Raw genomic sequence first — 22,413 nt, forward strand, 5'->3', positions numbered from 1 at the left:
TTTTGCTCTTTGTACTAAAAGTTGTAATAGTAAGCTGATAGTTACATGAAATTAATCATGGTTGTTTTCTGTTGTAAGTGCGATAATTTAAGTTCATTGTCGGTTACAGTAATGACCAATAACGTAGGAAAGTTAGTGTATCTTTGATCTTCTTTTTGTTGGTTGTTGGTATCAAGGCAACAGCAGAAATAAACAAAAAGAGAGATTAAAACTACTGTGCATAAATCCTCATCCTTTCACATAGGAACTATGAAAGATTCCTGTCACAGACTATAGAGATTAAATAAAGACTTGATTGTTATCGTCATTGCTAGTTTTGAGACAACGCCGGTTAACAGGCTTGTCGTGTGTAACTTAATTATATCATATGACTTGAAAACGAGGAATCATACTACCCTGAATTGGCTGAAATAGCATAGTTTCTTGATTTTTGAAGTGATCTTGTTATTTTACTCTGTATATGACTGAAGTAAGAAAAACCAACAGTGATACTGAACATACCCTTACGCTTGTTTATGAATTCAAGAAGAGCTTGATAGCATCTTAGACTAAGTAACATTGTCGTCGTGGCATGGGATTCTGTGGACCACAGTGAATCTTATTTTGATTCTTATTACAGTAGAAGCTGTGCAAACATGCACAAAATCAAGTGCAATGAATTATTGCTTAGGGAATTTTAATTTTACTGCTGTTTTTTATGCTTTCTTTTCGATTTTTTTACCTTTTGAAAGTGCTTAGATGTCTTGTTGATTGTGAAAGTAGTGGCCGAAAGGATGTTCTATGATTGTTTAGTTATAACTGAAGCAACGAGAAGTACAATAAAATTAAGTCAGTTCAAGTTGGTTCTTGTTACATTAACAATTAGTCTGCTGCATGATTTTATAATCTGCTGCTATCTGACTGTGTGTCAATTGAGTTAGGGCATAATTTACACGAGGCGTATTGAACTGCAGACCGGGAGGTGTTCTGACCGTCCTCCCTGAGGGAAAACAGAATAATTTCTCAGCTATATAGTATAAAGTATGATACACTGGTGGATCGTGTTGACTAGTGGCGTACTAGCAGTACACCAACCTTTTGTACCACCGGGAAAAGGGTGCGATCATACTAGCATTAATGTACCAGATCCCATCGGTGTTTAACATTAATTTCTCATAGTTACATACTTGCACCACCTTGTACAACTGTACAAGACTTGTAACAATAATTAGTCTGTTTAAGTTGGTGTTAAAACCTACTGCTTATTTGTCGATTCAACGGGACAATGATCGAGGTTATGAAGAAGAGAAGAGAAGAGTGTATATTATGATTACATATAAGAAAGTTTAAAATGTAGTACAATTATTGTTAAGGTGGTGTCTTGAGAGAAAATTTTACATGTAGTTCATGCAATGTATGCGTTTTATAAATAGTCTGAGAAGAATTTAGCAAAACATCCATTTTTTCTCTCCATTTTTTTTTCTTTGTGCATATATACCTAACATTATTTGATTTAATAATTATAAGGATTGTATAAATTACATCTAATGACATGGCGATCACATAATTAAATCCCGCTAGAGGCTTTGGGCATGGGGATATCCTTACTCTTTCCTCCGACTATCGAGGAATCTTATATCTTGCTAAAATTTGGATAGGGGAATTAGGAAGGAGTCAAGTTCAATTGAGTCATTCATCTTACCTATCTTAAAACATAGATATCTGTGTCAAATCACACCTTACTACCACTTTCTCAATTTACTAGCTTATGCCATTTGGGCCATTATTCTCCAACACACTATTTTTTTCTTACTCAACTTTCTAATTATTGTGATAACTTATTTATTGTTATGCTTCCTAATTTATCCTATGAGTAGCTATTTAAACTCGGTGATTCTCTAGGATAATTAAAATGGAGTCACATACACTACATGACTATCATAAAAGGTCATTGAAAACTAATTTGTGTTATACCTCGATCAAGCATAGCTTGGACTAGGAACAACTAATTTTGGACGAAGGGATAATCAAGTAATTTTAAACTCCGATCCGGTATCTTCTCACTATGGATATTTTCTAAATTATTCTATTAGTCATAGATACACATAAAAAATCTGAGGAACTATTAATTGATAGGATTGTTTTGGATTATTGTGTCTAAGTGTATTCTCCAGGATATTCTGGATAATATTAAAATTATACATACAAATATGCAATAACATCGTGAAGATATATAAAAACCTTGAATAATACACCAACCACTAACAAAAAATTGTCTATATAACAATGATGTCTAGAATCAATTCATAACAACACAGTAAAACCAAAGTTTTCATGTCCCCGCATATAAATTAGATGTTGAGATTATTTGATTCCAGGAACAAATGACGTACTATACTATACACTTACGTATGGGCCATGACATTAAAAATGCCTGACAATATATTATAAAACCTTGATTATCAGTAACAAATTAAAATGTCTGTACTGTATGATGTATCAACCTATACCAAGACGTCTCAATTGTTTGTTTTTCTCATAACCGAGCACGAGTTAAGTGTCGGGTGACTGTCCATACGATCATACATGTTGATATGTGTTCAAGTGTCACATTCGATTATATATAACATGCATGGAAGCGTTTGTCATAGTCAAGCAGACTAGCGGCATTTTGATTGCAGGGAAGGGCTAATCGCGTGCACACTTATGTTTATAAATTATAAATTGTGGATACACGTGAATTGAGGTCCTAGGATAATATAAATAATTTCACGAGTAAAGGACGATTCGACTTGTATTTGGACTGATGTATCTTTTATACATAAATTTTCACCAAAAAATATATTTTCATAGTATTTCTGCAATTTTTAGTGTTACAAGTTTATAATTGACATTGAGAAATGACAGGATGTTTCCCTAAACAAAGCCAGCTATGAATTGACTAAAAAACTTGAAAATAAACAAACAATTTAACGTGAAAAACTGCCGCTTATTCATGGGAAGTTTGGCTTTTGGAATTTGGAAGATGCATTTTATTGATCTCTGTATTTTTAAGAACTGCACATGGTTTCAGTCATTTTAGACACAATTATTTGCCTTTTACAAGACCAATAATGTTTTTCTAAGATTGATTTTGCCTTTGGAAGTGACAATAATGTTGGTGTTTGTTCTGAAATTTGATGGTGAGTATGGTACATGAATGTTACACGGAAATGAACACAGATTAAATACATGTATAGAGAAGGTATCAAGATGGTGATTATTTTATACTAGAAAGCTTTTGGTTGAGTTGGTCCTATAACATTGTAGTAAGAGCCAACATGACAAGAAGATCATGAGTTCGAATCTCATCACCCCTTCTTTCAAGTGAAATATGTCGCGCTGGGTATGAGGAGGTCATGTTGCATCCACATTTCATGAGTAAAGGGCTCTTATGTGAGGGAGTGTGATATATAGTGTGTATAAACCGATCATGTGCTTCAACCATTAACTTAAACTTTTAGTTGAGTTGGTCCTTTGATAGTATTAATGTTTGACTCGGATATTGTATTAGATGTGTCGCACGTCTTCTAAAAGTAATTGTTGTACGGTCTAGGTGATTCATTCATCTTCATGTTGTGAGATAGTTGTTGACTTTGAGGTGATGAGGTCACAAATGCGAATCACACCATCTCAACTAAGCATGCTTGGTATGAGTATGGGTATAACACATTCACAAAAGAAGCAAATTACACAACAACAGTAGAACTTAGAAGCAATTGAAAATTTACTTCGTCTTACTATACAATACGTGTTCGTACCAAAGCCCAAATTTAAATTGAAAGCCCGATAACTTTTGTCAAGAATAAACCTATCACTCTCGTATAATATGATGTGTTTGTCTTTTCTCTGTTTTTTTAAGGGGGCTACTGTTGTTATACAAAAAATAAAATAAAATAAAATAAAATAAAATAAAAAGACCTCCAAAAATGTTTGAGACTGTTTTCATGTAGCTGCACTCAATTAGGTGAAATTTTGTTATGAGATATGGTGATAATAGGATGAGTGTGTATGTGTTTACGTAATTGCATTTTGGATTATCTTAATTGTACCAATTCATTGTAAATCAGAGCATATGTATATGCTCTTTGGAAAAAATTAGGTAAGGAAATATTGGAATATTAAGTGACTTTTCTCATGAGAAAAACAATAGGTACATCAATATAACTTTAAATTATAATATAAAAGTCGTCATACTTAAAATATTACATTTGTCTATTATTTTTTTTTTTAATTAATTTGAAGCACATAATTGCATGACCTTTTAGAGTACAATGACTTCATTAAAGTGACTCAAAATCAGGCAAAGTCTCATCTGTTTTTGTATTTAAGTAGCCAAAATTGACATATTATATCTTCTTGTCTTAGAATTTTTTTTCACTGTTACTTATGATCCTTTTCAAATCAATGTCAAAGCAAATTCAAGACAAATTGTTTTTCTATGTCTTGAAAGTGCCATTTATTCCTGACCAAATCAATATCATTTTGATTTTTGTTTATTTAGAATTATGTTTTTCTGTTTGATTTACACTGAAGATCCCTATTTGTTTGGATAGTAGTGGTCTTTTAGGTGACATCTTAATCCAGAAAATCCTATGTTCTTAGCAGTTGTAATTAAGTCAGTAGATCACTACAGAAAACATGTGATAAGAGCACTAAATTAGGAGATTTTTTTTTGGCTACAAGCAGTAATTAATTTTTTTATATATAGAGAGAGACAGAGGGTTCGAGACTCATATAAAGCAAATGATATAAACAAGATTTGATATCAGATTTGGGGGTTTTTATTTGGGTGTAGTACGTTAGTACCACGACCTTTCAATACTTTAATCAATGATTTTAATTGTCAACCATAAAGAAATCAAATCGATCAAAGATTATATTCATAGTTGTTAAATTAGTTGACACTTGTTTTTATTTGGCCGAAAGTTATAAGATGGTTAAGATCTCAATTTTATTTCTAGGTGATACCATAACTTACTAGGGGAGTAAGGAGTCAAAATATTGGAATAAAACTTAAACTTGAAAATTTTCGTCTATAATAATTTCCCCTCTTTGTAGCAAAAATGAAAAAGGAAAAAAAAAAAAATGTAAATATTCTGATTTGTGACTCGCAACCAATAATAATGTGACATACAACATATTTCTTTAGGGAATCCTTGAATCTAATGAATATATTCTTTCACAATTGTAGACCATACACACCAAGGTAGTTTTGATGAATTGAAATTTCAATTCTTACATGGCTTATGTCATGTATATCAAAGCCTACTCTTTCAAAAGGATCTTTTGTCCATTTTCTGAATTTGGATCCGTTTGAGTTGTTTTATTTCAAATCTATCCTAAAAATTCTATTCTACATTTTAGTGTAATTTTGTATCCTCATCCCACCTCTCCTAACATGCTCATGTACCTAGCAAATGAGGGGGAGAATATGAGATACTACTTTTATTTTACTTCTTTTTATTTCAAGTTGAATGTAATAATTTGACTTTTAAACTATTCATATATTTTATTATAATATAATTGTACAAGGAGTAACTAGCATATAAAACAACTAACAAATATTAGATTTATCTAGCGTATATTTTAAATAGTGCAAAAGATCCATATGGCACCATTGTACCACTAGTAAAACGGATACGGATTAGAAATTGTCCAATTAAAAGTGATTTATCACCTTTATTTCTATTCCTAGTTTCCTACCTACCATTTACAGACTTTCCCTCTTTAACTATTGAATCTTTCACACATTACTATTTATTATACGGAGTATTAATTAAAAATTAAACTTTTCCCTCTATTAAGACGTTCTACAATAATTAAGATGCGTGTGAAGAGAGCCATATGGGAAAATATTATACACGGAAATTGATATTAGGTCTTGAATGCCGATTCTCAAAATTTTAATCAACTAAGATAGTTAATCATTCACAAAGTAAAAGTAGTTTCAAGTACTTCATAACTAGCATAGCACCCGTGCGATGCACGACTTACAAATCTTAATACTTATATTCATTTCACAAAATTTTAAGATAAAACGATTTAATGAGTAATAATGAATTTACTTACATAGATGTCTTAATCATGCATTTTTAACCTCTTAAAATAATAATATACTACTTTAAGACCCTGTTTGGTGGTAGCAATTGAGGTAGTGGTTAGCGTTTTGACTAGTCAAAACACTACTAGAAAAAATAAAAGAGTGTTTGGGAAGATAGCGATTCTAGTAGCGGTTAGCGATAAAGGTAGCGTTTAGCGATAGAGGTAGCGTTTAAGTAGCTTTTTTCAAACGTTAAAAATAGTAACATTTAGAAGTAGCGGGTAGCGTTTAGCAAATTTTTATTACTTTTTAACCAATATTTATATGTATTTTGATATATTTTAGTATTGCAACCGATACTTTTACCAAATACTCATACTATCAACCGTTACTTTTCCAGCTAAACTCTACCCACTACTAATTAACAGGTACTCGCTACCTTAACCGCTACCCGCTACTCGACCACTAAAAGCTACCCGCTACCACTACTTTTGCCAAACAGGACCTAAAACAACTTTTTTATTCTTAAATTAAATGTTAAGTTTTAAAATATAATGCAACTCAATAAACTAATAATCAATAACTACATTAAGTTATATATTTTTTTTCTCTCATTTCTATTTGAGTCAATGGCCACCTCATTTTAAAAATGATTAAACTCTATCCACTAATTCAATAAAGCGCTTTTTCTGTGTGGCCGGCTGACATACATCAAAACATAAGTAACCCTGATCACCAAGTAACCCAGACTGACTGAGTGACCCTTGACCGATCGAGTAATCCTTAACCAAGTAACCCCTGACCGATCGAGTAACCCCCGACCAAGTAATCTCGGCCACAAGGTGTGGCAAGCCACATATGAAACTTTGTGAATTCAATATATGTTTAGAAAAATTTACTGTTATAATAACAACATGATCATTATATATATAATATTGTATTTCGTATTTCTATCACAAATAATGTCATATCTTTTTTCTCTATGTACTCTAAAAACACTTGAAATTTAACATGAAACTTCTAAATTAAAAATAGGATTTTTGATATTCCCATATAGCATGAATAAAGTCACATCTTTTTATAAACATTTGTTATATTTATTATAGGAAAAATTGTTAAAAATAATACAAACTTTGAGCGGTCCGCCAAAAACAAGTCAATCTTTTGATTATTTCTAAATAATACAAATTTTGGGGAGTATTCGCTTTAAACAAGTTATGACCTGTTAGTAACCTAAAAACAGGTTATGTGGAACGCATGTCATCATCTTACTCGTTTAACCATTTAATTTGTTTTTTTTTAAAGATTATTATTATTATTTTATTTTTTAAAAAAAAGCTCCACCCATCTTCTCCACCAACCACCAGCACCACCGACGCAGCCTTCCTCCCAGCCCCCCTGGCATCGGCAGCGCAAAGATCCCCCTCCCCCGGCGCCGGCGCCGATCCCCTCCCCCGCGCGTCATCCCCTTCCTTCTTCCCCGGCAACCAACGAACCCCTTTCCCCAAACCCTCCCTCCCCCACAAAACCACCAAAAACCCATCTCCCACCCTCGAAATACCCTAATCGAACCTCCCCAGCCACCTAGGGGTTCGGTGAGAGTTTTACGAAAGTGGGGGATGGGTTTTTGGTGGTTTTGCGGGGGAGGGAGGGTTTTGGGGAAGGGTGTTAGTTGGTTTTCGGGGAAGAGGGAAGGGGGTACAGCGACGCGCGGGGGAGGGGGTCGATGTCGACACCAGGGAGGGGGATCTGGGAACGACCGGCGTCTGAGGACTAGGAGGGTTTTGGGGGGCGCCAGTGGTGGATGGCTGGTGGCTGGTGGAGGAGATGGTTTTTTTTTTAAATATTTTATTTTTGAAGAAATTTTTTAAAAATATTGTAATTGTTAATTAACCATAATTAAAGTATTAAGAGTTAATTACATTGTTAAACAAATTTATTAAAAAGAAAAAAAATAATTTAACCGCTCATTCAGGTTACAAGTAAAATAACTTGTTTAAAGCGGATACTCTCCAAAATTTGTATTATTCAGAAAAAATCAAAAGTTTGACTTATTTTTGACAGACCGCTCAAAGTTTGTATTATTTTTGACAATTTTTTCTTTATTATATATATATAAACATTATTTCTCATATTTTTCTTTCACTCGTGGAGGATAAAAATATGAGATTATCTTGCCCCATCACCTACTACCTTATATTACATGATGAATCAACCTCATCACCACACACATATTGCAGCTTCCACATATCCAAAAATTTACCCGTCTAAAAATCTGCAAAGGCACTGATGTTAATGCTTAGTATAATTTTATTTTAAAAAAAATTGTAACCTCTAGCTGTAAATGACCTTAGAAGGATGCTTAGGCTTGCCCTTAATTATTTGATTAACTGTCTTATTATTATTATTATTATTATTATTATTATTATTATTATTATATGTAATCATTTGATATTTTTATTGCACATATATAATACTGAAAAAAAATATACACATATAAAAAATAAAAAATAAATAAAAAAAATCATATTATTCTTATATTTCACCGTGACGACATATACAAAACCTACAACGCGTTTTCTATCCAACTGGCACACCCTGTGGCCGCTTGTAAAAAAAAAAAATAGGGTAACCCCTATGACATCAATAAATTAACCCCTATTATACTAACAAATTAGAGTAGCCCCTTATTATACTTATTGAGTTACTCTTAAATAACCCGTACAACACTGATAAAGTAACCATTATAACACTTACTAATAAGTAAGCCCTATATCATTAATTGAGTAACCTCTATAACACTAACCGAGTAACCTTATGGTGGCTGGCCACACACATATAATTCCTCTGTCCAATAACTAACATAATCAAATTTTGCATATATGTCGATGCAAAACCTAATTTTTATATAATTAAATATCAATAAAAATTATAATTTTTTTAATCATGAAACCTTATATTAATCTCTATTTAACAACTTATTTCATAATAATATATGAATTTATTGCATTTATTAATTAAAAAAATAAACAAACTACAGTCAAAGTTAATATTATAAATAGTGGAAAAAGTCTTACATGTCAGTTATAATGGGGCGAATGGAGTAAAAGTTAGTGCCAAACTCTTTATTAAAAATTGAGAATTATAGTTTATCTTATAGGGTGGTACACGTAATAGATAAATAAATTTATGTTTATCATGCAAATTTATATTAGATAATAAATAAATTCATTCTTATGCATACTCAACAGTCAACACTCATAATAGATACGTAGTACAAAGTATAATAGTATCCCCATATTCACTCAATGAAGTAATGAGCTTACAAACAATACCCGCATACCAGTTCAGTACAACAAACAATACCCACATCTAATATATACTTGTATATATCAACTTTTTTTACAATATCATCAACTTTTTTTTTTTTTTTTTTTTTACAATTTGTAGATATTATGCATGAGTGTGTTGTGACTTTAGTTGTCAAATAAATGGTTTGATTATAGGTGTAGCAAAAGTTTTAAACTTGTTATAGAGATTTCGGGTTTAGGAGTTTTATAACAAAATATTATAGCAAAAATTGAATTTATATATATATATATATATGTATATGTGTATATATATATATATATATATATATATATATATATGTATATATATGTATATATATGTATATATGTATGTATATATATGTATATATATATATATATATTTTGAAGAATATTTTAAATTATATATAGTATTATAATTTTTTTAAATATTGAATTATATATGGTATATATAGTTTTTTTAAAAAAATTTATGTATGATATACCTAAAATCATATAGTAGAAAATTAGTAAAGTCATTATATTGATTCACAATTTACATTTCTTTTTTTTTAGGAAACACAATTTACATATTTACCTATTTATAATTCACAAGGTCAAAGTTTTAAAATTTTGACCACGTCTAATTGTTTATATATAGGCTAGAAAGCACATTATTATCAAGTTTAATCTTATTAGATTTGTATCGTTATAACTTTTCAATATATCAACTTTGTGTAATTTAAATTAATGCAGAATTATATTAAATAAATAAATGGTCAAAATAGTGCATTGGAGGCCGCATAAAAGTAACAATACACTTAACAAAGTGGAGGCGTAGTACTCCGTATTATATTTTTTGAATAAGATAATTTATACAGATTAGTATATTTGAGTGATAATCTACATTTAATATATAATTAATCAAATATATCTTTTGCTAATCCGTAATATAATCTTGACTTAAATGTTCTTGTGTAAATTAAAATAATGTATAAGATTTTATTGATAATATATATATATATATATATATATATATATATATATATATATATATATATATATATATATATATATATATATATATATATATATATATAGGATGTATGCGTCAATAACAATGTTTGTGGATGGAGGAGGGTGAGATCCATCAAGAAACTTGAAAAGGCTATATCCCACAAGCGTAGTACAAAGTTGAAGTTTACAAGATAAATTAATTAGTTGAATTGAGTTTGATAATATTAGTGAGGGTTGTCAACAATGAGAGCACGATTAGGTCCAACATCATTAGGAATGATGTTAGCAGCCATATCATAGGAATAATGTGGGGAAGGAACAACCTGCTCTAATACCATGAAAGGGTTAAGATTGATGGTATTATTCACAAAGAATTACATCCATTTGTATTACAAGTCTAAAGCATATACAACAGCTATACGTGTGCTAATAAGGAAAGCAAATATATACTATACAAAATAAGAGAATATACTCCCTTTGAATTAAGCAATCTAAAGTCAAATGATATGGACTAAAAATATGCTGAATATCCGTGAATAATATTGATTGAGAAACAATATTAAGCAAGTCAAGGATATTATCTTGGAGTATCCTTAATAATAGTATCTTTGACAATTACTCATACATTCTACCCAAAAAAAAAAAAAAAAAAAAAACCTTAAAAAAAAAACTAAAACATGGACATGTGTTAGCTTTGGAGCTAGTGTACCCTGTTTTAGTATAGTACTAGTTTTGTGCCTGGGCGATGCCCGAGTTGTTAATAAAATTTTACGATAAACTTTTTTGTTTGAATGTTAAATACGGTCCTATAATCCTTTTTTATAATTAGAATATTTAAACATACGATATCATATTGTTTATTTATATAATAAATTACTTTTTGTAGTTTTATTTGTAAATAAATATCCATGTTATTATTGATTTTGAATTATTTTTATTGAACTTAAATTATTTTTACTGAAATGAAAGCATTTTTAGCAAACTAAAATTATTTTTACTGATTAGAACTTATTTTTACATATTTTTTAGAATAAATTAAATATATTACATATGAATCTTATTTTAAAGAACTTTTTAAAACGAATTTAATGAAAAAATATAATCTAGTTATAGGATATATATTAAAAGCTATGATAAAATTTGTATATATGAAATATTAGAATTATATCGATAATAAAACTTTATACAATATTTTTATCTTAAAAAATCTATCAAAAATTAGCTTACTTAGCATCATATGTGTCACACTAATACCTATTTGTTGCTTGTGTGGCGCGACACTTGGCGAAAAAATGTCAAGTGTCGTTGTCTCGTGGTCTGGCTGCGAGACCGGCTTTATTTATTAGTGATATATGATATAGATAGATAGATTCATTGTATATATTAAAAACTTTGATTTTGGTCATAAGAGAGGGATTATTCTAATTTTAATGTATTTGGCTTTTACATAAATTTAATTATTTAACCAAATCTATTAGATCCTATGGATCATGAAAAATGATCCAAATACGATGCCTTTTACATAAATTTAATTATTTAATCAAATCTATTGGATCCTATGGATTATGAAAAATGATCCAAATACGATGCCTTTAAAGTTTAGACAAATTATACTCGTCCTATCATATGCTGTTCACATGTACTTGTTTCTAGTTGTTCACATGTACTTCTTGTTTATACGAGTATATTAGTGTGTATTGTACGTAGTATTTTGCAATAAAGTTTAAACTCTACAAACCAATTGACATATTGACAAAATGATTAATATTAAAAAATTATGAAATACAAAAATTGGGGGAACAAAATTAATTGGTGAATGAATGAGCCGCAGCCGCATGAGACAAAGGAACTTGGCAATTCTAGGTTTAATGGTCCTACAATTGTTTTTATTGTTTTGTAATAGATTTTCAGGATTTTTTTAAACTAGTAATTAAAACGATTTATTTAGATACTAAATTTATGTAGTTTAAGGTGCACACTAGAGTGATCATTGTGAAACGAAGGAGTAGTTTAAGAAAATACATGCAGAATCATGGATCGATGTATATACACTATAATTGGATCGGATTATATAATTATTGGAACAACCACAAGGTTTTCAAACATTCACAGCATACCCCATTTTCAGCTTTACAATGCAATAATATAATCTATGACAACAAATGAGATGACAAAGTTTCTGAGCGAATTCAACTTTTTAAATGTTGTGATGCATAATTCCTTGTGATCTTATCTTAAGAATAATTATGTATGCGGCTCGGATATTTATTATTCCAATTCTTCGTCTCTATTTGTTCTTTCTACATGAAAAATACAAACCAAAATCAAAATGGTAAAAGGAAGAATATATAGAGATGAATAAATTTTATGGCTGGAAGAACGACATTATTAATTATCAAATAACCAACTCAATCTAAAGCTGAAGATAATATTTCAGGATTGGTTTTATACTCTATCACGACCTCTCACATAATCTAAAAAACCATTTCAGTTTATAAAGTTGGATGCATTATCCGTCCTCTCTAGTATCTAGCGTTAAATATTTAACTTTAACAATGAGAGATGGATGAGATAAGCTAATGGTTGAAGCATGTGTGTTGAGATCATATACAAGTATCGTAGTACACACATGATTTCATCATTATTGTTTCTGGATAATAGTGGATGATATATGTGGGTTGAAGAATGGCAAAATTGACCATATGGCCAATAATCACCTGGGCTGGTGATAGATAGATAGACAGATGTGATTTTGTGAAACATTGTTTTCCCAAAATTGCTCGGCTTGAGGATCAAAAGTGTGTAATACTAAGCCACTTATATAGGGGTGACACTCCTATCATATTTCGTTTTCAGATCGCCTGGATTCTTGGCGATAATATTTCAACAAATCAAAAAGCTTATCCAATATATAATTTCATGTAGTATTTACCACAACTCGACTAGCCGATAAAAAAGCATAAATTACAAGTTTATGACTTTATATTTTAGATGGGCCAAATTGAAAGTTCAAAATTCCATGAATTATGTCTTTAATTCAATTCAAATTTCATAAGCTCCTAAGCAAATATTACTTCCACTATTATTCTTGTTTGCTTACCGTTTATTTTGACATTATTGACATACACCCCTTTACTACCGTACACATTTTTATATGACGTACGCGTTATTAGGAAAATTTAACTGGTTAGATTCAAATGATTGATGTACTACTTTGGAGATATCATTATTATAGTATTTACTAATAGATAATAAGATAAGTAAGATATTAATTCAACATCGCACATTGACAAATTGAATGTTAGACTAATTAAAGTTTATAAATATGAGAGAGTATGTATGATGTGATCTTTTACTTTAACCAAAACAACATATCGATATCACAATTAATAAACTAAAAAAACACAGCGAAATTGTCTAATTCTAAATACTGATTAAATTGATAGATATTATATTTATGATAGTATTTGTTGTAGATTAGGATATATATTGTGTATATCTTGTATTCTTATTGTACTAGGTTTCCTAACATATATATCGATCAATGATACACACTCCAATTATTTAAGGAGTTTTCCCGAAATCTAACATGGTATCAAAGCTTTAGGTTTTCATACATTTCATGCAAGTAAATTGAGACAATATGGTAGCCAATAGAGATACTGGTATTCATTATTATTATTCAAACATGTATTAATCATCTCTAATATTTGGTTAAATATCATTAAATATTTACATTAATTATGTGCTCTTAGTATTAACAAAAATAAACTAGTCAATGTTGAAGAAAAGTCATGGGCAATGCCCATGTGGTTTGAAGACATCCCTCGTTAGGGCACATAAAAGATTAGTCCGTACTCTTATTATATTGTTCTATGCATTGCATAAGTGCATAGCAACAGCATATACATACTCTATGTAACTAGCCTTATTGATCCAATGATTTAAAATAATCTATTACTATATTTTGGTTCTATTATATGCAAATTACTTCATATTCTTAATTTGATAGCATTCTTTACCTTCCTTTCGTATCTCCATTATTCAACCATAAAAATACTCCGATGTTCATCAGTTCTTTAGGTTATATTAATAGAGATGGTCAAAAGCATCATTTTCGAGATCAGATTTTGAAAGATACATAGAGTCGCAAATTCTTTACCACTTGAATCAACTAAGCTTCACATACAATTAGACATACATCTACTTATATATTAATAAATAAATAAATAAATAAGTTCGTCTTTTTTCCTTCTCCATGCAACAAAGTTTCCACTATCTAACTGTACTTCCAAACTTAATACATACAATCAAATATTGAGAAAGCTAAAACATGAATGGTTGCAAATTTGCAATTGGATGGGGATTGCCATTATTTTGTAAAGATAGTGATGTAAATTAGTTTTAGCACTAAAAAAGTATCCATCTTTTTCAAGATAATATATAATTTTTGGGATTATCACCAAATTAAAACTTTTTACGGGGTGCCATAATCCCTAAACATTGTTTCATAATCTTGATTATTGTCTTATTCCTTGGCTTGGGGATCTTCCTTGACAATTTGGGCCTGGAATATTGTCGGATTTTTTTTGTCATTGAGCTAAATATTCAAATATGTATTTTCCTTGTCTTATCTTTTTCTTTTCTGAAATTATATTTCACAAGAAAATTAATGGCACTTGCATGGTTTCCTGTTTGCGTTAATTTGTAAGGTTTGGTATATATGTAGCATTCCATCTTCCTTTAACTTCACTAATTACCATTTGGAAGTGTGCTTTGAAATGCCAACTTTTCCTTCTTTATAAGTATAATTCGGAGTATGAGATATTAGTTTGGTTTCTAGCAATGTGAAAACTAAATATGGATGGAGATGATAATATTTTGTGAATATAAAAAGTAGAGGAATATAAGATACTTGTACATTGAAAATTACTCTCCATTGATTTATGTTTAATTATTTTAACTAAATTGTACAAATTTGCAAATCCATGAGATCGTGTCTCAATACCTTAATTTCAAGATCAAACGGTCTTGAAACAAGAAAAAAAGACCTCGTGATGAAAAACTAATAAATAGTAGTAATGGTAACAACCCAGTATGATTCCTGACACTATTTATCATTGACTCAAACCAAGTGGAAAAATTCCATAAGTTTATTTAAATGCAAAATGACTAATCTAAACAATAATTAACATCATTGATTAACCAAATGCAGTGAGAATTGTCTTATCCGAATCAACATTAATGTCTTTTGGCTTATCACTTGCAATTAGTCCCATAATTGAAGGATTATTGTTATTATTAATTCGGATTAATGAGAGGGCCTTGTTGAAATGTTCGCCCTTGATGCCCAAATACTCACTCCAAGTAACCGGCCTATATAGAGGGGGGTGGGTGGCATCAATGAGATTTGGGAGGGGATGGATCCGGACCCCAGAAGCGGGCCCATAGAGATAAGCAACCGATAAACGATGTTGGATCCGGTTAACCATGGCCCGATGGTACACACTCGGGTACTGCCCGTTTGATAAAATGTGCAAAAGGTCACCTAAATTTATAACAAGCCCACCTGAAATGGGTGGGACCGTGACCCACCCGGTCCGTTCTCTGAACACTTGGAGCCCCGACGTTCTATTTTGGTGTAGGATTGTGAGGAGGGTTGAATCCGTATGAGCTGCCAAACCCATGGCCCGATTTGGGTCCGGACAAATCGGGTATGAATTTAGTTGCATGGCTCCATTAGCTCCTTCAAGTAGATCGGCCCAATTCACAATATCTTGGTTGGATATGCCCAATGAACCAAGAATAAGTTGCATAAGCTTCTTAGCTAGTTGATTCATTTCTGTTTGGTACTCCTCAATAATGTCACTGATAGGATAAGATAGAAAGTTAGAAAACCATTAGACATATATCTTGTCCTAAATATGGCATCAAATCTAGCATAAAAAGGTGAATTATTTCTTTTTAGTGGACCATACTAATAACTTTTGTCTCACGACATGCCATTACATACCACAAAAAAGAATTTGATCTTTTTAGTGATTGGTTATTATGGCTATTTTAGTTATAATAAGCTTTAAATTATATGTAGATGATGTAGAAATTGCAACAAATTCTAGTAGGAATTTTCACTGATTTTTTTAGTGTATGTAGATGCCTAAGCTACTTGCCTAGTTATCCACTTTTTTTTTATTGCATGTGTTTGCATGGAAAAAGAGTACCTACATACCAGAATTTCTTGTAATCATTGGGCCAAAGTTGACGAGCATGGTCAAGAGGGGATCCCAAAATGGTGAACCCCTCGGACCACATCCTCTTGGGGAAAAACGATGAAATGCGGGCCGGGCCATAACCCGTAACACCATCAGATGCACGAGCCGCTTTGAGCTTTTGGTGGACCGGTAATGAAAAAAGGCTTTTACCGGCGGCCTCAATGTCATCCAACAAACTCTTTTGTATTCCATGGTTAGTAACTTGAAACACTCCCCATGATTTGCATGCAAGCCCAATAAGTTGTTGGGCTTTTGGATCATTGAGATTGATAACAGGTACAGTGTCTGACCCAAAAATACCTGACTCAACTGAGCACGAATCTCCAAATGATGACCATGCAAACGAATCAGGCAACTCTTTTAAAGACTGAAAGTCTAGGTCATGATTTTTCCTCGGGTGATGGATTAGACGAGGTTGCTCTTTAACAACGAGGGATGGCCTAGAGGGCATTGTGATCGATACACGAAGGAGGAGAAGAAGAAAAAGAGAGTAGAAAATGGTAGGAATCTAGGAAGAGTAAGAGGTACGTAGTTGATGGAACATTGGAAGGTAGAGTAATTGTAGGAGTAGAAAAAGTGGCAGAAAAGAGGTACTAAATAGTGGTACTTTGTTAAGAAGAACAGAAATCATAGGAATATGACTATGAAGAGAGTATGAATAAAATTGGAGTATATATAGAGAAAAATAAGGAGAACAAGAAGAGGGGGGTGAAACCAAAGTTGTAGTGGGTGTTTTTTGGCGGTAAGGTGTTAGTAAAATAGGACAAGTGAAAGGGAGAGGGGCATCAACAAAGAGACAATGCAAAAAACAAAATAAGGACCATCTTGTCATTTTCACACAAATATATTTTAGTCTACTCAATAAAAAATGAATGCAAGTGTAAAAGGGAAAAGGTTTGCCTCCAATAATTTAGAAAACATTAGTAAAATAAATATTAAAAGATATTTTTTGAACTGTTGTATAGAAATTTTAGATTTTTTTTTTTGATAAAAATAAAAATAAAAAGAGATTGTAGCCTTGAACCTAGCTTGTTTATGCTATGTAGACTTGGCAAACAGGTCATTTAGGTCGGGTATGGATCGGGTTAAATTCGGGTCAATAAATGTTCATGTCGGGTTTGGGTCGGGTCGGGTCATTTCGGGTTTTGGGTCAATAGATTATCGGGGCGGGTCAGGTATCGGGTCAATTCTTCAGGTCGGCTTTGGGTCGGGTCGAGTTCGGGTCGGGTCAAGTTCGGGTCGGGTCAATTCAGTTCGAGTTAGTTTTCGAGTCCATATATCGGGTAAAGTTTGGGTTGGGTCAAGATCGGGTCGGGTCGACTTTGGGTCGGGTCATTTCGGGTCGATACTTTGAGTCAAGCAATTAAGCTTAAATTAGTAGATTTGTAATTTTTATACGGATTAATTATTAGTTTTTTTTATAGGAAGTATAGTTGTTTGTGTTAATATCATTGTTATTGTTGTCATCATTATTACAAGAATATTGTAACATTAATTATTATTATTATTATAAAGACAAAGTCATACAACCTACAAAAAATTAGTGGGAAGCCGTGATACAATCTGTGTTTGGGGGTTTTTTATGTGTCCTACGGGAGAGTTACAATTTCCTAGTATGCTCCTTCCTTTTCCTGTACCTGCACAAATAACGGAATACTCCGGTTGGGGCTGGGGTGTTCCGCCTCCGAAGATTAAGTTAGTCTCTTTCTTAATGAGGAAATAAGACAATAAATGCTTCTCGATTTGAGAGCGTTTGCAAGGGGATTTGTGTTTTGTTGGTTGGCGGAAAATGATTCGATCCCCATTAATGAGGTCTGCCCTTACTATTTATAGTAGGGGAGAGCTGTACCTCAATTTAGGGTACAATGACACGTGTCGCAAAGGGATTGGGCCTTTGCTGACTGTTGCAAGCTTGATACGTGGCAAGCCTTTATAGGGCCACGTGTCTTAGGGTATTTTTACCCTAAACATCTGCCCCTCACAGGTGTGACGTGGCATGTCCACGTGTCACCTGTGACAAGTGTCAGACGCATGGGAGGAGACGGTTCGTCTTCTTCCCTCCTTTTTTCAAATTTCAAGTTTTTAGGGCAGAAGGCATCGTTTCGCCTTCTGCTCCTTCTCTATAAATGAGAGACACTCTTTTCTCCTCCACACTTTGCATAATTTTTCAAAAATTTTCTGAGAGAGAGCTCTGATGCCGGGTGCATAATTTCCTAAGTTTCCTTGCATCCGGCATTTTCAAATCAAGCACATCCGGCGTCCGGTTGGGTATTCTTTCTCCAATCTCTAAGGTATCGGCTGCTCTTTTATTTCTGCTTTTAACTTCCGCTTTTTGAAGACTGAACATTTTACCCCATCCGAGTTGCATGCCGCCTGGGGGGTCTTTAACCCATCTCTCAGTGCTGAATTATCTCCCTCGGCCGGCATAGCTCCGTCTGAGGGGTCTTCAACCTTTAAGATTAATGCATTCTAAACACCCCCATCCGGTTTAACACCGTCTGGGGGGTCTCTGATCCATTCCCAAATACTTACCTTTAAATAACCAGGCATTCAAAGTACCCATCCGGTGAAACTCCGCCTGGGATACTTTTGAGCTTTTACCACGAAATGATTTCAAAAACCCTAATCGGTTTTAAAGCCGGTTGGGTCATCATCCCTGTCTTTTTCATGACCTTTCCAAATTTTAAGGTGCATTCAATGCACCCCCATTCGGTGACTCACCGTCTGGGTATTGCTTGAGCAGGCTTGCTTCTTTTCTTTTTTCTTTAAACAAGGCTTTTAAAGCATCCCCATCCGGTATTACACCGCCTGGGTATTTGTTTTGTCAAGTGATGATTTCAAAAACCCCAACCGGTTTTAAAGCCGGCTGGGTCATCATCCTTGTCCTTTCATGACCTTTCCAAATTTTAAGGTGCATTCAATGCACCCCCATCCGGTGACTCACCGTCTGGATATCGTTTGAACATGCCTTCTTACTATACCCTCATCCGGTAGTTTACCGTTTGGGGTATGGTTGGCTAAAGTTTGCTTGCATCACCTACATCAGGTATTTTTACCGGAGGGGATACCTTTGACCCAACTTCTTTGATACCGTCTGGGGTATCATGGAGTGAGACTTACATTTTACTATATTAACCAAAGCTTATCACAACCCCTCCATCCGGTTTTATACCGTTTGGGGGTACTTCTAACTTAGCTCACTGAACCGTCTGGGGTATTAGTCAGTGTTTTACAATTTATCTAGCTAAATTTTTCAAAAATGCAAGTCATAACCCCCCATCCGGTCTTATACCGTCTAGGGTACTTCGGACCTAGCTCACTGAATACCGTCTGGGGTGTTTTTGGGCAAGTTAGTGAATAACCGGCTAAGTATTTACTTTGTCTTTTTCAGCTTTAAACACTTTTGCGGATTTCCCCGTTTGAGGTGACTTCAAGCCAACTCTCAACTTTCTCATTTCAAAGGTATCGCCTGCATCCCATACTTGTCACTTTCTTTTATTTCCGGTAGCATAGTATTAGGATATGGATTCCACCAATGCACACACGGCACAGCCTACGACTGTGGTCAGCCGGTCACCAGGAACGGTTGAGTCTAGGACTGGGATTGTCGTCTGGGGGTGCTTGGGACAACCTTCACCTACATCGAATCCGACCGTCTCTGTTCATGTGCAGGACAGAATGGCTCGGATCAGAGTGACGGCAGTCGACCCTAACTACCAGTCCGACGATGCAGCCGTTAATCCGGCTAACCCTATAAATCAAGAACAAGCCGAGGAACCAGCTGAGATGGGTCCTAATGAAGAGGTTTCGCAAAATTCCCCGAATACACCTAGCACACCGGGTGACGGTATCTTGGATAGCTCTGGTTCCAACGCTGAGGAATCCGGAGAGGGATCAGCCGGTAATGAGGAGTCCGGTTCTGATGAGGAGTCTCCTGGAACGGATGCCCCTATTGACGAAGAAGCCTATAAGTGGCCGGCTGCTGGCGACCCTACCGACATGACCATGTCCGCCAAGGATGTGGTCACTCTAAATGCCACTCTCCCTGCTTTTTTACAAAAGAAATCGGTTGGGGAGGGATGGGAAATAGTTGTCCCGCCTGTAGAGGAAAGCGTCGTCTGGACCGACGATGTGGATAATGCCGACAACTACTTCGGCTGTTATGAGGCGGCATTCACAGCCGGCCTCCGGTTCCCCCTCCACCACTGCATTAAAGCCATACTAAGGGGGTATGACTTGGGCGTATGGCAGTTGACCCCCAACTCATGGGTCAACATACTTGAATACATCGCCGCCTACGAGTTACAGGAGGTTAAACCAAGCTAGGAAGCCTTTGCACACATGCATTATCTCAGCAGGGCGCCGGGTGGGTGGAATGCATGGTATACTCTAACCACGCACCCGGAATATATGATGACGTTGGACAAACCGTCCAAATGGAGTAGCTGGAAGAGCAAATTTTATGTCGTCTCTTCTCCATCTCCTCAACTTAATCGCCGGCTGCGTAGATACAATAAACACCCAGCTTTGCTTGGTAGGAAGTGTGCTCTACCTAGAGTGCCAAGCGAGGCATGGGATCAAATCATGCAGAAGGGCCTTTTCAAAAAGACAACCTCCCGCCTAGATGATTGGAGCGAGATAATAGTTCCTCAGTTCTGGGTGCCCCACCCGGACTGGTTCAAGGATGAGGCGTTTCTCTCCGCCTGCAACCTTAGCACCATGTTTCCTAAGAGTAGGTTTTTATTAATCACCGGCCCTAGCCGCCTGATATTGGTACTTAATACTGCATATTAACCATTCTTCTTTTGTTTTTGCAGAAGTTGCGATGGAGAAGATACCAAAAGAAAAGACACCGACTACCTCAGCCGCTCTGCTCCGGAAGGAGCAAATTGAGAAGAAGAAGTCGCAGCTGGCGGCTAAAGATGGCGGGGTAACATTTATTTCCTCTACTTTACCGGTTGCCGTATCTGTATGATGTGTTGGTATTAACCGGTTGGTTTTGTATTTTTGCAGGCTGGGAACAAAGTTGTTCCTCGCTCTCTGTCTAAGATGGTCAAAAGACCGGCGGGGGACATTCCACTGCCTGCTGCTAAGGTACTAAAGATGTCGGTTCCCCCGCCGGCTAAGTCAATTCCAAAACCGCCTGCAGGAGGCAGGCCCACCACTGGAGGCAAAAGCCTTAGTGGAATTGTTCCCACCATTGAAGTGGTGGATGAGGGTGTAAAGGAGCCGGTGACTCCGGCTGGTCAGACTCAAACGGGCACTGGCTTAAACGCGGCTGGGGGTGATTCTACCCCACAGTCCGACAAAGGTATGACTTTTGCCTTTGATCCCCCCTGGCCGCTTGGGCCTATGCGAGTAAAGACCCAAGCTTGCCAATCCGGGGATTCTTCTGGCAGCCGTCAGAATATTGGCACGGCGTATGCCGAACACCTGAGAGATAAATCTCTAATTGCAGATGCTACCTCCAGCCGGCCCAACTATCAACAGTATGCCAAGAGGATGATCCGGACCCTAACCCAGACCGAGAAAGAGGCTGTGCCGGCTGTGCATACAGTCAACATTGACCGGATCACTTCTCTCCTGGCAGAAGTAATTTTACCGGATGCATCACCTTGTTGTAACTTATTTGTTTGCCGCTTTAGTTGTTTAAAATAATTCTAACATTCCTCTACCGGATGATCTCACAGGTGATGCTGAGAGTTGACGGGCTTCAGGTCCCCTTGCGCAAGAAGCAAGAGGAGGTAAGGGATGC

General features: G+C 34.5%; 1 protein-coding gene across 1 annotated transcript; it reads right to left on the reverse strand.

Moving 5' to 3' along the window:
• Positions 1-15,315: 15,315 nt before the first annotated feature.
• LOC110698722 (gibberellin 3-beta-dioxygenase 1-like) lies at positions 15,316-18,151 on the reverse strand. Its single transcript, XM_021876230.1, has 2 exons — positions 16,616-18,151; positions 15,316-16,254 (listed from the first exon to the last, which is right to left on the reverse strand). The coding sequence occupies exons 1-2, from the start codon at positions 17,107-17,109 to the stop codon at positions 15,588-15,590; spliced, it is 1,161 nt and encodes a 386-aa protein (XP_021731922.1). The 5' UTR covers positions 17,110-18,151; the 3' UTR covers positions 15,316-15,587.
• Between the last annotated feature and the right edge of the window lie 4,262 nt (positions 18,152-22,413).

This window comes from Chenopodium quinoa, unplaced genomic scaffold, assembly GCF_001683475.1.
Source record: "Chenopodium quinoa cultivar QQ74 unplaced genomic scaffold, ASM168347v1, whole genome shotgun sequence".
NCBI classification, from domain to species: Eukaryota; Viridiplantae; Streptophyta; class Magnoliopsida; order Caryophyllales; family Amaranthaceae; genus Chenopodium; species Chenopodium quinoa.

Coding starts and splice junctions, on each gene's coding strand:
- LOC110698722 (XM_021876230.1), bottom strand. CDS start 17,109: ATGCCCTCTAGGCCATCCCTCGTTGTTAAAGAGCAACCTCGTCTAATC. Junction 16,255..16,615: donor AATGATTACAAGAAATTCTG/GTATGTAGGTAC, acceptor TTATCCTATCAG/TGACATTATTGAGGAGTACC.